Raw genomic sequence first — 26,112 nt, forward strand, 5'->3', positions numbered from 1 at the left:
AAGAAATAAAAAAGATCAGAGCAGAAATAAATGACATTGAAAATATGAAAACAGTAGAGAAAATCAATAAGACCAGAAGTTGGTTCTATGAGAAAATCAACAAGATTGATGGGCCCCTATCAAGATTGACAAAAAGAAGAAGAGAGAGGATGCAAATAAATAAGATCAGAAATGGAAGAAGAGACATAACTACTGACCTCACAGAAATAAAGGAGGTAATAACAGGATACTATGAACAACCTTACACTAATAAATACAACAATTTAGAGGAAATGGACGGGTTCCTGGAAAGACATGAACAACCAGCTTTGACTCAACAAGACATAGATGACCTCAACAAACCAATCACAAGTAAAGAAATTGAATTAGTCATTCAAAAGCTTCCTAAAAAGAAAAGTCCAGGACCAGATGGCTTCACATGTGAATTCTACCAAACGTTCCAGAAAGAATTAGTACCAATTCTCCTCAAACTCTTCAAAAAAATTGAAGTGGAGGGAAAACTGCCTAATTCATTCTATGAAGCCAACATCACCCTCATACCAAAACCAGGCAAAGATATTACAAAAAAAGAAAACTACAGACCAATCTCTCTAATGAATACAGATGCAAAAATCCTCAATAAAATTCTAGCAAATCGTATCCAACAACACATTAAAAGAATTATACATCATGACCAAGTAGGATTCATCCCAGGTATGCAAGGATGGTTCAACATAAGAAAATCAATTAATGTAATACACCATATCAACAAATCAAAGCAGAAAAATCACATGATCATCTCAATTGATGCAGAGAAGGCATTCGACAAGATTCAACATCCTTTCCTGTTGAAAACACTTCAAAAGATAGGAATACAAGGGAACTTCCTTAAAATGATAGAGGGAATATATGAAAAACCCACAGCTAATATCATCCTCAATGGGGAAAAATTGAAAACTTTCCCCCTAAGATCAGGAACAAGACAAGGATGTCCACTATCGCCACTATTATTCAACATTGTGTTGGAGGTTCTAGCCAGAGCAATTAGACAAGAAAAAGAAATACAAGGCATCAAAATTGGAAAGGAAGAAATAAAACTATCACTGTTTGCAAACGATATGATACTATACGTCGAAAACCCGGAAAAATCCACAACAAAACTACTAGAGCTAATAAATGAGTACAGCAAAGTAGCAGGTTACAAGATCAACATTCAAAAATCTGTAGCATTTCTATACACTAGTAATGAACAAGCTGAGGGGGAAATCAAGAAATGAATCCCATTTACAATTGCAACTAAAAGAATAAAATACCTAGGAATAAATTTAACTAAAGAGACAAAAAACCTATATAAAGAAAACTACAAAAAACTGCTAAAAGAAATCACAGAAGACCTAAATAGATGGAAGGGCATACCGTGTTCATGGATTGGAAGACTAAATATAATTAAGATGTCAATCCTACCTAAATTGATTTACAGATTCAATGCAATACCAATCAAAATCCCAACAACTTATTTTTCAGAAATAGAAAAACCAATAAGCAAATTTATCTGGAAGGGCAGGGTGCCCCGAATTGCTAAAAACATCTTGAGGAAAAAAAACGAAGCTGGAGGTCTCGCGCTGCCTGACTTTAAGGCATATTATGAAGCCACAGTGGTCAAAACAGCATGGTATTGGCATAAAGATAGATATATCGACCAATGGAATCGAATAGAGTGCTCAGATATAGACCCTCTCATCTATGGACATTTGATCTTTGATAAGGCAGTCAAGCCAACTCACCTGGGACAGAGCAGTCTCTTCAATAAATGGTGCCTAGAGAACTGGATATCCATATGCCAAAGAATGAAAGAAGACCCATCTCTCACACCCTATACAAAAGTTAACTCAAAATGGATCAAAGATCTAAACATTAGGTCTAAGACCATAAAACAGTTAGAGGAAAATGTTGGGAGATATCTTATGGATCTTACAACTGGAGGCGGTTTTATGGACCTTAAACCTAAAGCAAGAGCACTGAAGAAGGAAATAAATAAATGGGAACTCCTCAAAATTAAACACTTTTGTGCATCAAAGAACTTCATCAAGAAAGTAGAAAGACAGCCTTCACAATGGGAGACAATATTTGGAAATGATATATCAGATAAAGGTCTAGTATCCAGAATTTATAAAGAGATTGTTCATCTCAACAACAAAAAGACAGCCAACCCAATTACAAAATGGGAAAAAGACTTGAACAGACACCTATCAGAAGAGGAAATACAAATGGCCAAAAGGCACATGAAGAGATACTCAATGTCCCTGGCCATTAGAGAAATGCAAATCAAAACCACAATGAGATATCATCTCACACCCACCAGAATGGCCATTATCAACAAAACAGAAAATGACAAGTGCTGGAGAGGATGCGGAGAAAGAGGCACACTTATCCACTGTTGGTGGGAATGTCAAAGGGTGCAACCACTGTGGAAGGCAGTTTGGCGGTTCCTCAAAAAGCTGAATATAGAATTGCCATACGACCCAGCAATACCATTGCTGGGAATATACTCAAAGGACTTAAGGGCAAAGACACAAACGGACATTTGCACACCAATGTTTATAGCAGCGTTATTTACAATTGCAAAGAGATGGAAACAGCCGAAATCTCCATCAACAGAAGAGTGGCTAAACAAACTGTGGTATATACATACGATGGAATATTATGCAGCTTTAAGACAGGATAAACTTATGAAGCATGTAATAACATGGATGGACCTAGAGAACATTATGCTGAGTGAGTCAAGCCAAAAACTGAAGGACAAATACTGTATGGTCCCACTGATGTGAACAGACATTCGAGAATAAATTTGGAATATGTTCTTGATAACAGAGTCCAGCAGGAGGTAGAAACAGGGTAAGATAATGGCCAATTGGAGTTGAAGGGATACAGACGGTGTAACAGGACTAGATACAAAAACTCAAAAATGGACAGCACAATAATACCTAATTGTAAAGTAATCATGTTAAAACACTGAATGAAGCTGCATCTGAGCTATAGGTTTTTGTTTTGTTTTGTTTTGTTTTGTTTTGATTTTACTATTATTACTTTTATTTTTTTCTCTATATTAACATTCTATATCTTTTTCAGTTACATTGCTAGTTCTTCTAAACCAATGCATATGTACTAAGAAATGATGATCATGCATCTATGTGATGATGTTAAGAATTAATGATTGCATATGTAGAATGGTATGATCTCTAAATGTTGGGTTAATTTCTTTTTTTCCGTTAATTAAAAAAAAAAAAAGAGAAGGGATAATTGGAGCTGAAGGGATACAGACTGTACAACGGGACTGGATATAAAAACTCAGAAATGGACAGCACAATACTACCCAATTGTAATGCAATTATGTTAAAACACTGAATGAAGCTGCATGTGAGGTATAGGTTTTTTGTTTTTGTTTTTTTTTTTCTTTCTATTATTGTTTTAATTCTTATTCTGTTGTCTTATTTCTTTTTCTAAATCGATGCAAATGTACTAAGAAATGATGAATATGCAACTATGTGATGTTATTAAGAATTACTGATTGTACATGTAGATTGGAATGATTTCTAATTGTTTTGTTAATTCTTTTTTTAATTAATAAAAAAAAGAAAAAAAACTCTTAATTAAAGAAAAAAAATATTTAAAACAAACAAACAAAAAAGAATCAGCCTACAATTAACCTACAACCCTTGTTATTGGGTTCCTTCTCAGTATCAACTTATGCAGGCAAGTTAATATGCAAAATGTAAATATGAATGAGATTAAGAAACAGTTTAGGGATGTTTATAACTGGAAAAGTGAGAAAAATTGTAGCATATTTAATTTGAGATGTTTCAGAAGTGATATGTTTTCTCTGTTCATTCAAGAAGCATTTCATGATCACTTACTGTACGCCAAACACCATGGTAGACACGGGCCAGCAAGGAGCTCATGGCCTAAGAAGGAGGTTAATCAAGCTTGAAATTAACAACAATTGTTTCTACTTTGTGAATTGTTTTATATGCAGTAACTCATTCCTCACAAGCTTATGAGTATGTTATTGTAATTTTCCCCTTTTTACATAATGAGGAAGATAGGCCCCAAAGGAATTACATCCTGAGGTAGGAAAGCAACAGGTCTTCAGAGTAGAAATTCAGATACCAGGTTCCTTTCTATTTGTCTGTCTACCAGAGAGCTCATTATAGTGAACTACTGATGTGGTAAAATGCATGCTCTCAAATGCCTTCTCAAGCTTTTTTCTGCTCCCCATTCTCTCAGCTCTTTAAGATGAGGAGATACAACTAATGAGGAAGTTGTTCATCTCAGCAGCTTCCATGTATCTCCACTCATTTAGGAACCTCAGCTCGGCAGGGGAGGAGGCACGGAAGCAAATGCGTTCCTGTGACGGGCTGGTGGACTCGCTGCTGTACGTGATCCACACATGCGTGAACACATCTGATTACGACAGCAAGGTCAGTGCCTGCCCGCCAGTGTGAAGGGCACAGTGGCAGATGACCATGGCTGCCTCATGCCACTATTTGCATGCTGTTGATTCTGAAATTCTTGAGCCTTTCCTCTTCAGTAGGCTACATTCCAGGTCAAAGGGAGAGTCCTCCAAAAATCACAAGTTAGTAGGTACACGGCAACTTGCAAAAATAGCCTTAAAAACATTAACACAAAATGACTCAGTGGTGCTAACAGGACCTCGTCCAGCATAGCGTGGGCCTGGCTCCTTCTCAAGCTGATGGCCCCTGCTGCTGTTTTCTCCAATTCTGTATCTCCTACTTCTAGAATTAGCACTAGCTGTATTTGAGTATCTACTGAGGAAAGGTTCCTAACCAAGGCACTATAGTCCCCTCAACCTCTCTGCCCTTCTCCCCCCAGGAACATCCACAGCTCCCCACGCCCAGCACCAACTTTTTCATGCACCTTTCTACGGATGTTGATCTTTTTCTCTCCCTCCTGTTTCTTCCATCCCTGCCCTAGGACAGGTCATTATGCCCATCACTTTTGACAACTATCTGGGATCTGTCCCAGGGACAGGGATGAGTAAGGTGGGAAGAAACAGGAATCAAAAACTAAAAGTTTCAGGTGTTCCAAGGCCAGCAAGGTACATAATGTTTGGGATGGCTTTGACTAGGAGAGTCCATAAGTAAGTCTTGTGTTTTAAAGATGAATTTGAGAAAAGAATGATGGCTCTTAAACACAAGAAGGGGCAGGGGAAGTGACAGACAGTTTTTTATTACAGACAGTTTTTTATTTAAGCCTTATTGAACCAAAGATCTGCTGGTGCCATTGCAGAGAATAGACACTCTGGGAGGGTGGTTGCTGAGCAAACACTGAACTGGATTTAGACATTCTGAATTGAAGTGACAGTTGCTCTCAATTAGAGATGTGATATAAACCTCAAGATGCAAAAGACCTGGTCCAGAAGTCAAAATTTCAGCAGTGAAAGAGCACAGAGAATTCCACACAGGGAGGGGACAGCTGGGTGATTGAAGGACGAGGCAAGATTGGACCTGAGTAAGGGCTGTTCCCAGGAAGGGAATTGGTGGCACCTGTTGTCATCATGAGGCGTCATAGTCGTGACAGGTAGTGAGGTTCTGGCATGGTGGGTACATTTCTACCACTGCAGCGCCTTAAAGCAGAAACGTGGACGTTTTCTCTTCCGGACCCTTGCATATTTTAGGCCACATAAAACCAGATCTAAGATGTACCAAAGATGGTTCTGTACCATGTCATTTGGTAGCCCACAGAAAAATTTCAAAATCATGATTCTTTCTTTAGATTTTTTCAGATTGCTATAAGTAATAAGTAGCAATTTTCTATTCTGAGTTTATTTAATATCAGTAGTATAGGAAGTATTTTGCAGTGATGGGCTGTGATGGTTTCAATTCTATGCTGTGTTGGGTTTCAGACGGTGGAGAACTGTGTGTGCACCCTGAGGAACCTGTCCTACCGGCTGGAGCTGGAGGTCCCCCAGGCCCGGCTGCTGGGACTGAACGAACTGGATGACTTACTGGGAAAAGAGTCTCCCAGCAAAGACTCCGAGCCAAGCTGCTGGGGAAAGAAAAAGAAAAAGAAAAAGAGGACGCCACAAGAGGATCAAGTTAGCACTTTATTTGACAAGTTTCATTTTTCCAGGAATAGGAAATCACATATTTGGCAAGATAAATTTTTTTCTTATGACACCATTTTCTGTAACTATAGCTAAGTCCAGCAAAGATGAATATGTTGAAGTTTTGGAGATTTTGAGTTCATTTTGCTTCCATTTAATGTATGCTGTTTATTTTACAGTGGGATGGAGTTGGGCCTATCCCAGGGCTGTCGAAATCCCCCAAAGGGGTTGAGATGCTGTGGCATCCATCAGTGGTGAAACCATATCTGACTCTTCTAGCAGAAAGTTCCAACCCAGCCACCTTGGAAGGCTCTGCTGGATCTCTTCAGAACCTCTCTGCTGGCAACTGGAAGGTAAGATATCTTCCATTTGTCCATATTTCGGGCCAGTTTTGCAGCCATACAGACCAGCTGTGATGGTGACAGGGGCACGGTTGTTTAGAGTTTGCCTGTGAAAAAGAGGGAGGCAGCAGTAGGCTGTGGGGATCTAAAGATGAATATGGTGTAACCTTCCCCATGAAAACCCAAAGGTTAGTAAGGAAAAGGGACAGATGCCATCAGTACAGGGTGGAGTCCACAGAATGTGTGTGCTGTGGGATCTCGAAAGAGGGCATCTAACCTTCTACCTCCCCTAGTTGGGATACAGGAAAGGCAAGGAAAGGAGGGAATGAGGAAGATTTCTTGAAGAGGTAGAGCTGCACACATGGAATCTTTTTTTCCCCCATATTTTGATTAAGACTATCTACACATGTGTAGTCCAACCATATTATACAATCAGTGGCTCACAGTATCATCACATAGTTGTGTATTCATCACCATGATCATTGTTAGGACATTTGCATCACTCTAGAATAATAAATAAAAAGAAAAAGGTTCATACATCCCATAGCCATTACTCCTCCCTCTCATCGACCACTGGTATTTCAATCTACCTAGTTCTTTACCCTTTATTACCTCTATTTTTTACTCATAAAAGGAGGATCAGACACAAGGTTTTCACAATCTCCCGGTCACATCCACATGTAATCTTAAAGGATGAGTAAAATCAAGCAGAGTTCAAGGTTGGAAGGTAGGGGAGTCATCCCAATAAAGGGGACAGAAGCAGGAGAGAGGGAGTGAGTTGAGAGAGAGGACAGTGTGGGCCGAGACTACAAATGTCCACGATTGCCAAGTGGGTGGGGCAAGGGGAGGCCCAGATGGGAGCCACTGTTCCTCTCACAGGCTCTCACAGTACATACACGTGTCTGAAGTTTCCATAGGAAACTTGTAGATGTCTGACTCCTTTTGCTTCTTTAGCCAGCCAGAGAATTGAAGGCAGTCTCCTGCTGTTACCACCATAAGCAGGTTTTCAAAACTTTTTAAATGGTTTCTACCAACTTCCCAGATAGTCTTTGTAACACTTTCAGCCTCTAGAAATTTCCTGACAACTATATTTTAGTAGAGTTATTCTAATGTCTGTTTTGGGCTGCTTCTCCCACCCAATTCCCCAAAATAAGAATCTTCTGGCTACACTATCACCCACAATAGTGTAAAACCAATTAGTTTCACACAGGCAGCTGCTATAGTAGTTATATACCAATAAATTATGGTCTAGTGCTAGGCCAAGTGGTTATTTCTCTTGTTCCTAATTAAAATGCCAATAGCTTAGTGGTTAGGCACTGGCTCTGGGGCCAGGCCACCCAGCTTTGAATCCTGGTCTCTCTACTTACTAACTGGGGCTTCAGTTATAGTCAGTCTTCCAACTCCTCATATGTAAAATGGGGATATTATTAATACCTACCACAGGAGGTGACTTTGAGGATCAAATGAGATAGTAAATGCAGAGAACCAAGGATAGTCCCAGCACGTAAGCATCCATAAATGTTTATTTTATAGACCCAACTTCCTGTGACCACAGGAAATTTTGACAATAATAAAAAGACAGTAATTAAAACATTGTGATTTGAGTTGTTTAGAATTTCATTTCTGGGATCATTTACTGAATGAAAATTAGATGGCAAGCTCATTTAAAATATAAACATTATATTTAGGTGATTTGAAAATTATCTGAACTAGTAAATCCAAATATTGGACCCTCATTAAGGAAACAATATAATCATGGCCACAGATGTGATCAAATCAGAGGCTATTTGGGGAAGAGTGACAACTGTCATTTTCCCAGAGGGAGGTGCCCTGGGCTGGACTGGGCTGGTCTGTCTCTAGATGAGACAGAAGCAGTTTGTTCTGTTCTTGCCAGTTTCATAGAGCGATGTTGATAAACCTGCCTTAGTGCTTTATCTCTACAGCTTTACCTCACAGCCTCCCCTGTAGGTTTCACTTGATTCAGAAAATAAGAGTATTCCTTCCATGTGAAGACTATTAATATAATCTTTGAAATGCATCTTTTCCTCTTATTTGCAGTATTAAAATAAGGTATTCTGTTGGTAGTCGAGAAACTGAGTGGTGAACTAATATAAGAGATTGGGGAACCTTTGTCCTCATGACTTGCCAAAACAGGAAAGTATTAGAGGTTGATGAGCAACATCTGTCAATTATCCTAATTTTTTGTAGATGATTTGCATTGGTGAAAATGTCGATTTAAAGCTCAAAACAAGATTGAGGGTCCATTTTCTAATGTTCCTTGGGGATTTTTGTTGTTATTGCACTGTGACTTAGTGTTCATTTCCAGTTCCTATGGTGCACAGACTGACTCACTCTACAGAGCTGCTGCATACTCACAAAAGAATTTCTTGACATCTAGTTGTTTTCCTTTAAATAAGCTCACTAACCTTGAATGGGAAAGTATTTTGCATGCAAATATTCTTTTCTCTTTTTTGCCAGTGTGTATGAATTAGATGCTCCTTGTGTCTGGAGAATTCCCTTTCTTCTGAGGCAAGAGATTTTTCCAAGCAATTTCTTTTGACGGGTCACTGAACTCTAAATATTGTTAAAGGAATATAGAAAAAAATGACTTGATAGAGACAAGTTCTCTTAATAATGCACTGATCGGTCTCTGCCATCCTATTTATAGCCTCCGGACTTGGCATGGAGCCAACTGCAAAGGCAGCCCATGATCCTTCCTTAATCAAGTTTATGTATAAAAGATAGAAAGCAATCACTGCCTTCTCTTCTGTACAAAAATATCTGGCAGATGGTGGTTTGAGGTTTTCAGGCTTGGATTTTTTTTTAAATCAGGCATCCCATCCTATCTTTCTCCCAAATTATTATTTTCTCTTTACTGATATCACAGATCTCATCTCCAATGAAAGAGGAACATTTCATCTATTAATTCATTTTGGGGAAACTTTTATTTCTAACTTTTGTCACCTAAAAAGGTGACAGTAACATATGAAGAGTTGAACTCTGTTTCATCCTACTCTGTTGCCTTATTTTGCTTCCTAGTTTGCAGCATACATCCGGGCGGCCGTCCGAAAAGAAAAAGGGCTCCCCATCCTTGTAGAGCTTCTGAGAATGGATAACGATCGAGTCGTGTCTTCGGTAGCAACCGCCTTGAGGAACATGGCCCTAGACGTGCGCAATAAGGAGCTCATAGGTACGTTCTGGTGACGAGGCGAACGATAAAGGGAGAGGAACTGCAATGTTCACGGTACTCTTCATTCGATTTATAAAAATATGATGTTAAAACTGTTAACTGAGTTCTGATCCCCTTTTTTGGCATGTTGGGGTACCTATGCTGCTGCCCTTCGTGGCCATTCTTTTTCAGCAGGAGACAAGCTCATTACTTAAACACTGATCAGGGAAGATAAATTTTCAGAAATACCAGCAATTTCAGTTTTTCATTACACTACTGCCTAATAGATTCGATGTCTATTTCTTGAAAGAGGTGTGTTTCCTGAGAAACAACAAAAAAATCAGTTTTTCCTTTAGGATTTTTGAGAGAAACACTACTATGTTCTAATTAAAAAAATAAATCTCATTAGTGATTCCTAGCTTTTCCCTCTCAGAGTCCTGTAACTGTCCATTCCAGGGCAGAGCCACTGTTCCAAGACCATTTTCACCCCAGGGCAGAGCTGGGAGGAGGTTGAGGCAAGCAAGGCCCCCAAGACACAAAACTTAAGGAGACACTTGGGTTCAGGCAGGTATAGAATTGGCACCTGCATAAGCCTGAGAGAGGGAGGGAATGGAGAGCCTCCTTAAATTTTGCACCCTAGGCAACTTGCTTGCCTCCCCTTAGTCCTGCCCCTGCCCCACACATTGCTAGGTCCCAACACAGTGCGGGGTTAAAGAAAAGATCAGGAACCGTCCAGGAGAGTCAGATTAAGTCTTGGATCTGCTGTTTACCAGTTGTGTAGCCTGAGGCACCCTGTATAACCCCACCCAGACTCAATTCCTTCATCTAGACAGAAAATGAAAGGAAACTGCCCCATCACTGCAAGGGAGCTGGTGGTGCCTGGTTTGCTGTGAAGATGGAATGAAAGTGTTTGAGGCAGCCCCTATGAACCACCAAGCTCTGCATCTGCACCAGTCCCATAGCAGATAACAGGTCAGGGAGAAGGAGGGGAAATTTGAGATGGTCTGTGGATTGGTGTGAATATAGAATGAACCTGTATCAAAATGCCCCTGCCATGAGAAAGAGAGAGAGTGAAGACAATAATATTTACCTTAGAGAATTGTTGTGAAGGTAACTGTGTCAACTTATATGTAAGGCCCTCACATGGTGCCTGGCAGGGAATTATCCCAACAATAAATGCTAATTTCTGTCTTTGCTCCTCAACAGCAAAGTCACAGTTTTAATTATTGCCTAGATTAACCCGCTCTTAATCCAATGCTCCTTTGCACTAAATCTTCCCCTCTAGAGGAAAGGAGCATCTTCCATGCCATTTTCAAAATTCAGTTTGTGCCGGATTCTAATAGATATGTTATAACTGTTAGTTCTTACAATTCCTTGAGAGGAACCCTCTTTAGGTCCCAAAAGAGGTGGTTTTTAGTCATCTTTAATGCATCTTTATTGTTTGAATTTATTACAAGAAATATGTAGAACCTTGGAGGTTCTTAATGTAAAAAACTAAATAGTTGACAAAATATATCTTTATGGCCCATCATTTCACAGCCAGGAGAAGATACCAAGTAGTGCAGAAGTTTAGGGCCACTACTGTTGATCCTTGACATTCTCAGGAGCTGAGTTCCCTTTGGGAACAAGGAATGCACAGAGTCCTGGCATTCTCCTGGTACATTCCAGTGTTTTCTGTGAATATCCTGACCACCTTTTTAATTTTCACTAGATTGATGAGCATTTCTACCCCCCAGCTAGAGCACTCTCAAACTGCTTCATGGACCACTTTTTCTTGTCTCCCATAAAGATTCCTTCTCTGATGTAAGGGCCGAGCCCCTCCCAGATTCAGTATTTAACTCTAATTTACCCAGCACTTCTGTTTCTAAGAACCTCACTTTCTCAGACCCCTTCACTCTTTCCTCACTTCCATCACTACCAACGGATCTTCTTTTCAGAGCCGTTTTACATAAAGAAACAAAGTTATGTCACTTCACAAAAGTTACTGCACATGCAACTAAGTCAGTCCAGCTCAGCTGTGTGGGGCTGCAAGAGCTGGGTTACTGCTAGGCTCATTCACAGATCTCTGGCATGGCAGATGGAGTGAGCTGCCCTATCCCAGGCCTCAGGGAGTGCGATTTAAACTTGTGCCTTAGCAAGATGACAAATTACCTGTCATGGACCTTTTGGTCATTCATGAGTATTCAGAATCACCGATGCTAACCTATCATCTGTTCACCAAAACCACATTTATCTTCTGGCCCTACAATGTCATCACTGTTTTTCCATTCTTCATAACAATGTTTATTGTGATTAAGCAAGAGTCTTTCCTTTGACATGCTATAAATTATGCAGGCATATAGTCAGGGCCTGTCTCTTACTGCTTACCATTTTGTATAAATCGGTCTTTAATAAAAAGGCCATTTAGCATCCCTCAATTATTAGCACAGGGGGGAGGAAAGAACTGTTTACTTGAGCTTCAATTAATATCTTTTGTTTATAGTGAAATTATTCTAATTTGTCAGTTGGTAATTGAAATTGAAAAAGCTAAAGATAGTCTCTTTCTGGAAAGGAGTAAGAGAAATTGAGCATCTCTAAAGACATGATTCAGTAGCTTGGATCTCCCCCAGTCCTGTCCTATCAAGAAATTTATTACTATTATTACATTACTCCCAGAAAATAACATACCCATAATTTTAATAACAAAATTTTACTTGTGTCTTCTTTTCAAGAAAGTAACGGTTGACAACTACGTTGTCAGATTGGCTGATGTACACTCTCAGCATGATTAAAATGTAAAACCATACCCAGTTTAACATAAATTAGGTAGACTTAAGGAAAGCATTATTTGGTAGCCTTAGTTGGTATAGATTCAAACATTAGGTTTGTTTGTATGTTTGTTTTGCATGGGCAGGCACTGTAAATCGAACCTGGGTCTCCGGCATGGCAGACGAGAATTCTGCCACTGAGCCACCGTCACACCACCCCAAACATTAGTTTTTAAAAGTCTTAAGAGGAATTTATGGTATTTTTGATGCATATTCCTATTAGACAAAGATTTAAATGTACTATCATAATTCCTTTCTTTCTCACTCTTCGTTGAAAATAGTTGAACTAAAGCAACTTGATTGGTGTCCCCAGTTTTATCTTCCAGTAATTTATAGTTATGTTTTATAAACCAACCATTTCTTCAAGTGACATTACAGTAAATGTTAACTTGCCCCTTCCAGTTATTTGTCATTTTTCCCCCCTTGCCATGGGTTTTCTTTCTTTTCTTTTCTTTTTTCTTCTGTTATCAGTTCCTTTGGGGTTTTATTTTTAAGAAACTGTACACTGTCAGAATCCTTTAGTAACAACAAAAGCTCAGACTTACTGAAAGTAGAATTTAGTTTTTTGCATTTGGCAGGTAAATACGCCATGCGAGACCTGGTCAACCGGCTGCCCGGCGGCAATGGCCCCAGCATACTGTCCGATGAGACCATGGCAGCCATCTGCTGCGCTCTGCACGAGGTCACCAGCAAAAACATGGAGAACGCCAAGGCCCTGGCCGACTCAGGAGGGATAGAAAAGCTGGTGAATATAACCAAAGGCAGAGGAGACAGGCAAGTCTGCTGCAAGGAGAGGCAGGCACCCAGTACTTGTTTACGGGATCATCCTGGGATGAGGGCCTTTGTCAAGGATGCATTTCCTACTGGAAAGGATTTACTTCTGTGCTCACCAGCAGATTAGCTAAGCAGTCCCCAGCAGTTAAAGCCTGTTACGCTGGGAGAGGCATTTTCTGGCACATGGCCCCTTTTCTTGTTCTTACTTTATTGTAACATCTACTACTCCTTCTGTCTGTAAAGCCACATTAGCTCTGCTAGCTTCATCATTCTAGCAACCCCTGGGAGATTCAGAAATGCCATGATGAGGAGAACCCAAGGGCACCACTTACCTTGTGCCATTGGCTCTGCTCCAGGCCTAAGGTCCTATTCTGCACAAACATATTCTGAAATGTTCAGTTCTGCAATCAGTTCATTCTGCGTGCCAGCAGAATATTAAAATCACCACCCTGCAGCAGGGGCAGCCGTGCAGCCTCTGGATGTGCCCTGGGCTTGGGTCACATATTTCCCTCTGCTTCTAGGTGATGCCTAATTGATGAAGCAGCAGAAGAAGGGATTAAAGAATTAGTGGCAGAAATAGATTTTTGTCATGGAGTGATAGCAGCTACTGTAAATTTGCCTTAGTGTGAGATTAATGAATCTTCGTCTTAGTTCAAAGAAGTGGTAAACAGAGGCCTGGCACCTTCTCTGAAACAACAGGAGACAGGAGAACAGCTACCTTGATCCATAGTAAATGCCACCTCGTCCCCCACTTTCCCTCCTCCTCATAGCACCGATTTCCCCCGATGGGTTATTTATGTATTTCCCTAGTATCAGATTTGCCCTCTAGAGAACAAGCTCCCCAGGAGCAGGGACTTTGTCTTTTTTCGTTTCACTGCTCTGTCACCAGGATCTAGAATGACACCTGGTCCATAATAGGTGCTCAGTAAATATTTATTAATTGCCTGAGTGATAGTGCCAGAAGTTACTATGTCTCATCTAATCTTTCAGTTTATACTTTTAAGGAATCTCTAAAATATAAGAATGATATAGCAAACACTCATGTGCTCACCCCCCAGAAGCCACATCTGTCATCCTTTAGCTGCATTTTCGTGTGGTCCTTTATTTCTCATGCATCTGTTTTCTTTTTTATTTCCCTAATAATAAATGTACACAACCCCCTTTTTATTTTAAAGGAAATAAAACATTGCAGATAAAAATAGAACCCCGTTCCACTAACTCCCCCTCTGGGAGTAACCTGTTCCCTGAAGTAACCTTGATGGCCTTTGTGCTCTTAAAGTTTAATTAAATAACCTTCACTTATGAAAGGCATAAGAAGAAACTGGAAAAATGCTGTAGCAGTGCCAGTGTGCTTATATATTTATAAAAGGATTACCCAATCTAATCTTTTTTTTAAAACAAAAGATTCAGAAAGCCCTGGACCAGGTAGAAATCTCTTCTGACAGAATACACTTAATTTTCCTTGTGATTGATTCAGCAAGTATTTATTGCCTACCTACTATGCACCAAGCACTGTTCTTGGTGCTGAGGTGCAGCGGTGAGTGGCTCATGTAACAGTCCCTACCCTTGGGGAGCTTACATTCCATGGGGGAGGCGGCCAGGGGTTCCAAATGAGTAAGTAACACATGGAGTGTATCAGGTGTTTTTGAGTGGTGGGGCAAATAATAAAATTGGGGAAGTGATAAGGCATGTCAGAGCAAGGGACAGAGAAGGCATTACAGTTTTAAATAGGGTGCTCAAGGTGGCCTCATGGAAATAGCACCTTTGGAGCAAAGACTGGAGGAGGAGAGGGAGAGAGCAATGCAGAGAGAACCAATGTGAGGGCCCTGAGATGGGAGAGTACCTAGTGTTTGACAAACAGCAAGAAAGCCAGGGGGCTGGAAAAGAGTAAGTGAGGGGGAGAATGAAGGAGGAAAAGTCAGAGAAGAAATGAGGACCAGATGTTCAGGACCCTCCAGGTAACCTCTGAGTAAAAGAGGAAGCCACTGCAGACTGTTGAACAGAGGAGTGACATGATCTGACTTACCTTTTAAAGATAACAGAATGGCTTGACACCTCCCCATCCCACCCCCAGGAGACACTAATGGGGGTAGGTTTTGAGGAAGTTAAGAAGTTGTTGATTCTGATAAAGTTGAAAGGTAGAAGCAACAGAATTTGTTGATGGAGTCATTCAACAATTATGAGAGGAGGCAAGGCGCCAAGAATAGCTCTAAGGTCCTTGGCAAAAGAGACTGCAAGGATGGAATTGCCACTTAGCAAGATGGGGAAGTCTGCAGGAGGAGCAGGGTTTTAGCTGAAGATTGGGAGTTTGTTTTAGACATGCTACACTGGCGACGTCCATTGGATGCTCAGATTGAGTGTCTGGAAAATAGTAGAGTCTACATCATTCGAGTTCAGGGTTGAGATGCAGACTAGAAATACAAATTTGGGCAACACTGGTATATTAATGGCATATTTAGAGCCATGAGATAGGCTGAGATACCAGGGAGATGGGGTCCATCCAGCAAACCTAAGGAGTGGCAGGAGCATTCAGAAGAAAAGGAAGTGTTTCAAAGTTGAGCAAGGATCACATGCTCCTGTTTGGTCAGGTGAGGCCCGCCCAACCATTGGCTGTAACAGCATCGAAGTCATACGTTTATGAGAATGTGGGCTGATAAGAACTGGAGATGAGGATATATAACTCTCAAGGAGCAGAGAAAATTCCTTGCTTTTCTCATGAGTCAGGTTTCTGCCCTTAGAATTTGTATCTAAAAACATCTCAACTGGCTCTTTGTGTCAACCTGTGTACCTGGCCCACTCCTGCTTGTTCCCTGCTGAGGATGCTGTCAGAGGCAGGCAGGGTACCTGCCTCTCAAGCCTTAATCCCAGCTGCCTTGCACGTAAACACAGGGAGAGAAACAGCAGTAATATCAGGACCCAGCTGAGAATTCAGTGGCTGTGAAGGGGGGGAGGCCCTGCTCCAAAAATCTATCTTTCAGAAGCCAGTATTTTCATGGGTGCCTGTTTTAGTTTGCTAGCTGCCAGAATGCAATATACCAGAAACGAAATGGCTTTTAAAAGGGGAATTTAATAAGTTGCTAGTTTACAGTTCTAAGGCTGAGAAAATGTCCCAATTAAACAAGTCTATAGAAATGTTCAATCTGAGGCATCCAGGGAAAGATACCTTGGTTCAAGAAGGCCGATGAAGTTCAGGGTTTCTTTCTCAAGTGAGAAGGCACAAGGTGAACACAGTCAGGGTTTCTCTCTCATCTGGAAGGGCGCATGGCGAGCCCTTCATCTGCTAGCTTCTCCTGGCTTCCTGTTTCATGAAGCTCCATGAGAGGCATTTTCCTTCTTCATCTCCAAAGGTTGCTGGCTGGTGGACTCTACTTCTCGTGGCTATGTCATTCTGCTCTGTTCTCTCTGAATCTCTTGTTCTCCAAAATGTTTCCTCTTTTATAGGACTCTAGAAACTTATCAAGACCCTCCCAAATGGGTAGAGACATGTCGTCACCTAATCCAGTTTAACAACCACTCTTGATTAAATCACAGCTCCAGGGAGATGATCTGATTACAGTTTCAAACATACAGTAATGAATAGGGATTATTCTGCCTTTATGAAATGGAATTTTGATTAAAACATGGTTTTTCTAGGGTCCATACATTCTTTCAAGTCAGCATATTGCCTAACATTTCATCTCTGTTCATTTCTTGATATTGAAGACCTTGTTCTGTTGTCCTTCTTAAAAGTGTAAAGTTTAGAAAGGCTTAGAGTGGATTGGTTTTTATCTGATTCTACCCTTGACTAGTCAGGATCACTGAGAAGAGTGAGTCTTAAGTAGGAGTGGGTGCAGACATGCCCACCACCAGGAGCAGCAGCCCCTGAATTTGCCTACACCCAGCCCTCCCCAAGGCCCTCCAAATCATTAGCAGCCCCTACTCTGAGGTTAGGGGCAGAGGAAGTGGCTGGTGGCCTGCTCACTCTCTCTTCCCCATTTGGTGAGAGTTTAATTGGAAAGGTAAGAGGTGAACAAAGAAATCAGCTTTTAGATTAAGTTGAAGTCAAAGTTTCAACATTAAAATGAATTCTGAAGACAGAAGTGTTTGGTTATCCTTGGGGCTGACTGGCCAAACCCTGGCCCATGAAGACTGTGCTGCCGTGGCCTCGAGGGCCTTAGCCAAGGGCTGGAAGCCACAGCTCCCGAGGCGACATGCAGTGTGGTCGGTGATGTTCCAGCCGGTGCCAGTGGCACCGGGGGACAGGCAGTGACATTCTACAAAATGTCCTCAGAGAGGGGAAGTAGTAACTGACCGTATTTTCCAAGTCAAACGTTACAGCACATGTGCGTTTGTTTGTGTAGAAGTGTAAATGATAAGAAGGCTATGAAGGTGTTTAGATGAAGGCCTGAAAATGGGCAGGAAAAAAACCTGCATATCAAGTTAATTTGGGGGGTCCCCAGACAGTTAGATTACAATAATCCCAAATCCCCAGCCAAGTCGGCGGCCCCTGGTAAATAGGGGCTGACACCTGAGAGAGGCCCTCCATTCAGAGGGCTAGTGAGCTCGTCCTGCCCAGGGCTCTCACTGAGGATCCAGAGCCCGCTGGCCTCACTGCTGTTCCTTCTACCTCTGGCCAGCCCTGAACTTGATTGACAGCCAGGCACCCCGGAGTCCTTGGTGATATTTTCTCGCAGCAGCCCCCATACCTTCTGGTCCTTGCAGGGAGAGCCCCTTAGCCACTGGTCTGCATTCTGAGGCTGTGCCACTCAACACTCATTAACATCCCCGCTCTCTCCCTAGATCATCTCTGAAAGTGGTGAAGGCAGCAGCCCAGGTCTTGAATACATTATGGCAATATCGGGACCTCCGGAGCATTTATAAAAAGGTAACTTTTAAGAATAGCTCTGGCATGATTAGCATTCATCAGAACACACGTTTGTAATCATTTATTGTAATGAAATGTCATTATTCATTTTGAGAGGTTTCTTTTCTCTTCTAACACCACAGGATGGGTGGAATCAGAACCATTTTATTACACCCGTGTCGACATTAGAGCGAGACCGATTCAAATCACATCCTTCCTTGTCTACCACCAACCAACAGATGTCACCCATCATTCAGTCAGGTCAGTGGGAAATGTCACATTTTCGTGAGAACGTTTGTGTGACAGAACATTGTTTCCTACCCAGAGAAGACTGAACATGAGCTGATTGAGCCTGATATCTCCACCCACCAAGGAGGGAAATTGGCTCATCAAGCCCAGAGTCATCTCTGGGAATTACAAACTACTGTAGAAAACAAACCTACCTTCCTCCTTCTATTTTAAAAGTTTGGACATGTTTGCACTATTTATAGTACCTAAAGGTGCCTCAGAGCCCTCCCCGTTCCCGCCCTTCCCCCCAGGAATCTGCATTGAATGAGCCAGACAGGTGGCCTGGATGCAGGTGAGTAGAGGAGCACACGCTGGGACATGCGGGGTTGAACTGGAAACAGCTGCCCTGTCTGCCTCTTGACCACAAGTTTGGAATCCTATTTCCAAGTGTTTTTTGCATTTTCTTGGCAAACACTTTTTAGAGGCAAGGTCTTTGAGACACAATCTTCAGACCCCATCTCGGATAGCCATGATCTTTCTTACATCTTCCTCCTCACCAGCTAAACCTTCATCCCCTGGCTGCCTTCCAGGTGTCCAGAGTCCACAGCTAATACAAACAGGCCTTAGAGGGTGGGTTTGTAGGAATCCCTTTGATTAAGTTGAGAATCTTGGCAGCTACTCAGCCTACCTATTGGTGGTGTTTAACTTGGTAGAAAGAAAGAAATCCATATTGAGACCCAGACTAAATTATTTTACATGAGAGGATAGGATATTACTACCAAGCCAAGTCAATCCTGTAAATTTAATTCTTAACTAAATGAAACAGGAAAAGTAATAAGTATTTTATTTTTATTTGGCTTTAATTCATCCGTTCTGACATACAAATATTATCTGTGCTGCTACTACTGGCAGTCTTATTTCTCAAGTGGACAGATGTGGCCAAAAAGACTAATATAGGGCCGGTGGTTCTTACCACATAATTGGATGTCTCCACTTATTACTGATTTTTTTTTTTTAATTATCCATGCCTACTGTGTTTGGTGTGTATTTATATCTTAGTTTTTAAATTATGAGTTGTCTTCTTCAAAGAGACTGACGCCTGTTTTTAAAATCCTTGTGAACTCCAGGTGTAGCCTAAAGCTGTTTTCTTTCATAAAAGTGCTCAAAATCCTTTAGGGAGTCAGGAATAGGGAGCCCAGGGGAAGCAGGAGATTTGGCTGCTTAACAAAAGGCAGATACACAGGCAAAAGAATCATTTCAGACAGAATTGGGACCTAGTTCCTAAGCAATGAACTTTTTTTTGAGGATTTCATAAATATATACCCCTGACATTGTTGAGCAGCCTCTGTCCAGCTTCCTGGGCCCCTTTCTAGATCCCATTCACAGGCAGGGTTCATCTTCACTCCTGAGTCTCCAGTTTCTCTAAGGGCTGATGGTCGACCCCTTCAACCCTAGTATGGTCTGGGCTTATGGGTACATCTCTTGCCTTGTTCATGTGATTGTATAAGGTAGGCAGACTTGTTCTCTGCCCTTCCTCCTTCTAGAAAGGAAACAAGGTGAGTAGCCCATAGACACTGCCCACACCTGCTCACTCATTTAACATGGAGCAACCTTATGTTGGTGAAGTCACTTTTTAGAAAAAAATATCCCAATGTCAGTCCTTCCCCAAAAGCATCAGTACAGGCAAAATCACTGATGCCAAGGTTTGGGGCTATGACTTTCAAGTATACCCAGTGAATAAGTGACCACTCTTATTTATAATTAGCTTCAGTGTAAAATGAGATCAAGGAAAATAAAATGTGAAATGTTTCTCTTATCCCTCTGTGCAAAAATATCCAAAATTTGACCCATGGATAGATATGTTGTTATTAAATAGTTGGCTCAAGCTGGAATAAAAATGCTTCTGAGACTTTACGAAGTTGGGGGCTCCTTGGTACCATGAGCTTTTCAATGAGCCAGGCTGACTGGGTTTATATAATTTCCCTGACAGCTGATCTCCATAAAAAGAACTATAAATTTTATGGGCTGGGCACTATTATTCAAACACATTTAGAGATGCAGATATTTTTTAAATAATTAGAAATAAAAACCGGCCATAAAACGTCTATTTACTAAAGAGCAATACATAAAGGATAATGGATTGATATTTTACAAGCAACAGAACTGAGATCATAAAATAGCAAATATAACTCATAGCTAGTAAGTTATCACTTACTCCATCGCGAAGGCCTAATCAAGTCATGGAGACATGTTCTTCATGAAACCTGCAAAGGTTCTGCCGTGCACTTTGCAAATGGGGCAGCATACACTCTGGCTGGCAGGTGAGCTCAGGCGCTGACCTTGCTGATTCACCCGTGGCAGCCTCCAGCGCAGGTTCCTTTTCTCTCCAGTCGGGCTGCTTTTCACCTCACAGCAGCTCTACGATCTGAGCTGATTTTTAGCGCCAGCCCCGGTGGCAGCTCTAATTACTGACCTTTGTTTTTCCGGAGTGGATTTTCCTGAGCCTGACAGTCTGATTTTTCTTTCTCCCCTTGTTCTCTCTCCCTCCTTCTCGTGCCTCTCCCTTCAGTCGGCAGCACCTCTTCCTCACCAGCACTGTTAGGAATCAGAGACCCTCGCTCTGAATACGATAGGACCCAGCCACCTATGCAGTATTACAATAGCCAAGGGGATGCCACACATAAAGGCCTGTACCCTGGTAAGGCGCCAGTTGGCTGAGTGATAGTGTTTCGAGAAGCTGCATGTTTCCAGGCACCTGCCAATGGCCCGGCAAGTGGCCCGTGCCTTTCCTGAGAGGTCCCCCAGCAGCAGACTGTGTGCCATTCTCACCATTTCCTTCTCCGAGGGCTGTTGCCTTTGCCTTGTTTCCAGTAAGACAAGCTGGTGTAGAGGTAGGGTAGGCCACAAGCACAAAGGGGCTCTACCCAAAAGAGAGATCCTTGCCAACTGCCTGGCAGGCACTCCCCTGCTCACGCAGTCTGTCCCTGTTTTCTACATGTGCCAAATGCTGATCTCTATGCAGCTTTGCAAAGCCACATCTCCTACATGGGCTCACCTCTTAAATTCAGACCCAGGAATGGAGATCGATTTCATGATTCCATAATAAGGAATTGGGATGAATAGCAAATGTTTACTGTGTTTCTCCTCAAAGTGATCTCTTTTTTTAAGAATGATAAAAATAATCTTCCATAGGATTAATGCTTGATGTCCTATTCAGAAAGCTGCATATATATTTATTTAAAGGATGCCTGCCCAACGGTTGCCTGGATCTTATACCATCCCCTTTCTCAGCTATCTTGCAAATTATAACTGCTCTAGAGGTTTCAAATAAGGCAGTGTGAGCTACCGAAAAAAAAAACTTCTCAAAAAACCTATTTATTAAAAAGAAATAAATAAAAGCTGGTGGCAGCTTAACTACTGCTGGGGGAGCATTCTCAGTTGTGCTGTTGTCATTGAAATTGTGATTTCACAGGACTGTTTACTAATCAAGTATTGTTACTATGGCAATTAATAGCTCAAAAATAGCAGATGCTACATTTCAAACACCAAGCTCTTTGCAAAGAAAATGCACACAGAAGCCTGCATTATTGCTTCAGGTTTGCAGCAGCCTGCTTTATTTTAAAGATCACCTATCTAGCACGCACACCCTTCTGTGTCTTCTTTGCTTGCTTCAGTGAACTAATTTGCCTCTAGTATGTTTCATTTTCGTCATTAAAAAAATAAAAATAAAAACCTTGGTTAAACCTTAACAGTAACAGAAGGGTAACTTATGACACCAAAAGGAATCTACCATAGATCTCTGAAGACAATTATTCTGTAATGAAGTTCTCTTTGTTGTAAAGCAGCACTTAGATATGGCTTACACAGGGCTGGTCCTCTGTGCTGCCGGATTGCTCTGAATGTGGCCGTGTCTCCTTCCCCTTATCTGGGATTTGGCACCAAAACTGGTCTGAAGGCATGGGTCTTATACTGATGTTATATTTCACTTCTTGTCTCTGAACCCATGTTCTAGCTTAGATCCCTGGAAAAGTGGTCTTCCTCAGCTTAAAGGGGCAGTGCTGCTATTCAAACCCAGCCAAGGAAATCCCCACAAGGAACAGTTTGTGTTCACAGGGATAAAAGTCATGGCAAGTGCAGGTGCACACAGCTCCCCACAATGACCAGAGGTTGAAAGGACCCCTGTTTTGGATGGGCTCTGAGCTGGCCTTCCTTTTTGGTGAAATACACATGGCCTGTTTTCACCATATTCATTAGCTCCCAGTCACCCCAAAGTAAGCAGCAGCCAGGCAAGATTCAGGGGTCCCCGGCGGCCAACTGTCAGGTCTGTGCTGGCGCCTGGGAAGGCAGACCCCATCAGGGAACGCCCCTCCTAGCACAGGGAGGCCGCACAGCCTCATGGGCCAGAGTAATGAGCACTAGTTTTAATTTCATAAAATATTTTCTTACAGGCTCCAGCAAACCTTCACCAATTTACATCAGTTCCTATTCCTCACCAGCAAGAGAACAAAATAGACGGCTACAGGTGAATTTGCAATCTCATTTTTACAGAAGGCCGATTAGCAGGGATCAACGCAGTGAGGGGTCCACGCCGGTTGACTTGCGAGAGCTGAGCCAACACGGCCGTAGCCCAGGAGCTTTCCCTGGGGATCTTCACTCCTCGGAAACTCATCCGTGGGTTAAGCAAATCAGTTCCAAAGTAGCCTCATGTTCTTGAATATCCAAGTCGGTGCTACTGAGACCACCTGCCACTGATGGGATCCAGCTGAGACGTCTTTAATTCATGTTCCTTTGCCCAACAATTCCTTTTCCCCACTCTTTTTTCGGTTAGGCTATAAAATCTCTTCCACCCTCTGTGTGGGGAAAAGTTGGTAAGCACACTTCATTCTCTCATCTCATTGTTCTCCTTTTTGGATACCTCATTCTCCATTTTCATGATTCCCCTCCTTGTCCAAGCTGCCATGATCTAGAAACACTGAGCCCACAGCCAGGTAGGTCTCTGTCATCCCAGAGATGAAGGCAGACTCAGCCCAGCTGGTGTAGACCTCAGTCTTTTAGCCAAGTGGGAAATTGTGGTTGTGACACACTCAAATCTCAGTTTTCTTTGGGGGGGCCTCAGATCAATTGTGGGTCTTTCCTGATCCACTGAAGGTTTGTCCTGGGGCCCACCTGGCTCACCTAATGTCTCCTCTTACCTGCCAATAGCACATGAGCAACAGGGAAGTCTCAAAATAAGACTGTATCCTGTCCTTTAAATGAGGATGTTCTAAAACCTCCTTCCATTTTATCTTCTTTCTGTATATGCAAGAAAAGGAATTTCCCAGGTTATTCATAATAAATACAATAGGTTTGTTTTTAGTTGGGAAAAATAGCCTCAGAATCAAAACAGTAATGTAAATTAAAAAGAGAGTTTGGCTCTGAATTCCTGACAATGTCAGAATACATTTAGTTTTAGAATGTGATGCTGACACACATTTGGCAAATTCATTACATCATACAAAGTATGTAGGAGGATTTGGACATGTTAAAAGCAGGAGAAAAGTATAAGAACCATGACAGTTTTCTTGCAAATATATTTTGAAGAAATTAATATGAAGTCAAAGATAAGACGACACAAAAGGGAATGGGGACAGTGTGCCCTGTGTGAACACGCCGCGCGCTTCACCCCGGCAGCCTTGCAGCCGGATTCATTAGCCCTGGTTTGGGGAAATCTTTTCCTCTGGGGTTGAATTTGCTCACATGTCTTCTAATTTTATTACTCTCCTGCCTTAAGATTGCTTATTCCTTTAATATCACAACTTATAGCAGAGTTTCTAAAGTCTGACTGCTGTTCATCAAACCATATATTCCTTTTCAAATTGAGGATATAGAGTCCTCTTCATCTTTGAAGTAACTTTTTTTTAAAAAGACAGTTCTGTAATTTTACAATTGTTCGAGAATTGTAGCCAATCCCAAACTAAATTCATGATGTGCCAGTGATTCCCTTGTGTTTCAAAGCAAAAAGCAGGCCACCGCCTCACTGGGAACACCCAGGTAAGGCTGCCTCCTGCACAGAGCTCCGAGCGGGCCTCCAGTAAGGAGAGGGGCAGCCGGCGCCACCTGCCGCAGAGACCTTGGGCCCTCCTCAGGCATCAACTTCTCTAGAGGCCTTAGGACAGGACAGGCCAACTCAGCCAGCCCCCCTGTAGATGTACAGGTTAAAGGCCTTTACATCCCATGCTCACCAGAAACAATGTTTAACCTAAGTCCAAAAATACTGGAATATTGATTTAAAAATATGCAGGAAGCCCACATTAATTTTCCTTAAGCTCACATTTCAAAAGATTGCCTGTATTTATTTGCTCTTTCATTTTGTCAACAGCATCAACAGCTGTATTATAGTCAAGATGATTCCAACAGAAAGAACTTTGACGCATACAGATTATATTTGCAGTCTCCTCATAGCTATGAAGATCCTTATTTTGATGACCGAGTTCACTTTCCAGCTTCTACCGATTACTCAACACAGTATGGACTGAAATCAACCACAAATTACGTAGACTTTTATTCCACTAAGCGACCCTCTTACCGGGCAGAACAGTACCCAGGGTCCCCGGACTCCTGGGTGTAGCCTCAGACGCCCGGTGGAGGAACTCCTTCTTTCTAACCTTGTTTGGATTGAGGTGAAAAGTCCGTCTTGCTGATTTGATGGTGAAATGTGAAAGTGAAATGGAAGGAATGAGTGAAGAGCTTTTTTTTTTTTCTTTTTTGAGGAATTATCAGGGAAGTAGGGAAACCTTTGGAAGAGAGGACTTTCTAAGCTCTATTTAGGTGTTAGGTCTAATTACCTGTAGATTCTGTAGTCTGATGAAGGTGTGGGCGATGTGATGAGAGGTTTGAGAAATGGGTGAAAATGAGATGGGGAATGTGTAGGTCAAATCAAATTAAAAATGATTTTTTTAATGTGAATAAAGTTATGTTCTGATAGTTTGTACAGAAAAAAAATAAAATGGATGCCCTTCATGTTTTATTGCTATTACTAAATGTCAAGATTGTATGCTATTATGTCTTGTAAATTTCTTTTGTTGATGTAAATATGGAAATGCCACATTGGTTAAGTGCCATCATTTGTAAGCAGTGTGTCATTTGAAAAGAGATTTGAAGAAACTGACAGCTTAGAAAACAAATGGGAAACCCACGGGAACTGTTAGCAATTAAAATCAAATTACAGCATCCTTTGTTTTCAAAATGAATAGTGTACCTTTGAAGCACAAAGTCCAGTCTGGTATAGCACCGCCATGCCCATTCGCTGCCTCTTTCATAGGACACTTCACTGCCATTTTCTATGCACATGGAAGAAAAATAAATGTGGAGATTACATCCTTGGAAACTTGTTCCCTGTTTTTGGTTTTTTTTTGCTTGTTTTTTTGTTTGTTTTTGCTATGTAATATAGAAAAGCATATTGAATAAATGTGAATCTAATTACATGTTGGAAACAGCATAAATATATCCAACTATTTTGGACTGTTCTTAGTTTTATACAACTAATATAGTCTTATTTGTGAAATGAACCACACCAAAGAAGAAGCTCTGAACTTTCCTCCTCTTTCTTTATATTACTATTTTTATTTGTGAGGATCTGTTTTGAGTGTAACGCACTCTACAGTTTGATCATGTTTTTTTTTTCAGACTGCTGTATGTATTCAACACCACTTTTCACCCAAGAGAATTCTATCTGGCAGCCAGCTGTAATTATACTGACAAAGATTCCTTTTGGCATCATTTTCAGTAGGAACTCAGTAACTACCTAGAAACGGAGGTTGGGCATTTCTTTGGTTGGCACCAAAGTAGTAAACAAAAAAATTCTTAAT

The 26,112-nt window shown here is 41.4% G+C and overlaps 1 protein-coding gene across 12 annotated transcripts in view; it reads left to right on the forward strand.

Moving 5' to 3' along the window:
* Positions 1–25,631, forward strand: part of PKP4 (plakophilin 4) — a 291,835-nt gene extending 266,204 nt beyond the window's left edge. For 9 of the 12 annotated variants that reach the window (XM_077153913.1, XM_077153914.1, XM_077153915.1 and 6 more), the window contains 10 exons: positions 4,340–4,457; positions 5,903–6,094; positions 6,283–6,456; positions 9,484–9,634; positions 12,999–13,194; positions 17,974–18,058; positions 18,181–18,298; positions 20,835–20,963; positions 22,714–22,787; positions 24,624–25,631. In XM_077153913.1, coding sequence (XP_077010028.1) covers positions 4,340–4,457; positions 5,903–6,094; positions 6,283–6,456; positions 9,484–9,634; positions 12,999–13,194; positions 17,974–18,058; positions 18,181–18,298; positions 20,835–20,963; positions 22,714–22,787; positions 24,624–24,872 — 1,486 coding nt within the window. In that variant the 3' untranslated portion in view covers positions 24,873–25,631. The remainder of the gene's footprint in view (positions 1–4,339; positions 4,458–5,902; positions 6,095–6,282; positions 6,457–9,483; positions 9,635–12,998; positions 13,195–17,973; positions 18,059–18,180; positions 18,299–20,834; positions 20,964–22,713; positions 22,788–24,623) is intronic. The other 3 variants (XM_077153916.1, XM_077153917.1, XM_077153918.1) reach the window with 2 other exon arrangements.
* The last annotated feature ends 481 nt before the right edge of the window (positions 25,632–26,112 follow it).

Source organism: Tamandua tetradactyla, chromosome 3 (assembly GCF_023851605.1).
Source record: "Tamandua tetradactyla isolate mTamTet1 chromosome 3, mTamTet1.pri, whole genome shotgun sequence".
NCBI classification, from domain to species: Eukaryota; Metazoa; Chordata; class Mammalia; order Pilosa; family Myrmecophagidae; genus Tamandua; species Tamandua tetradactyla.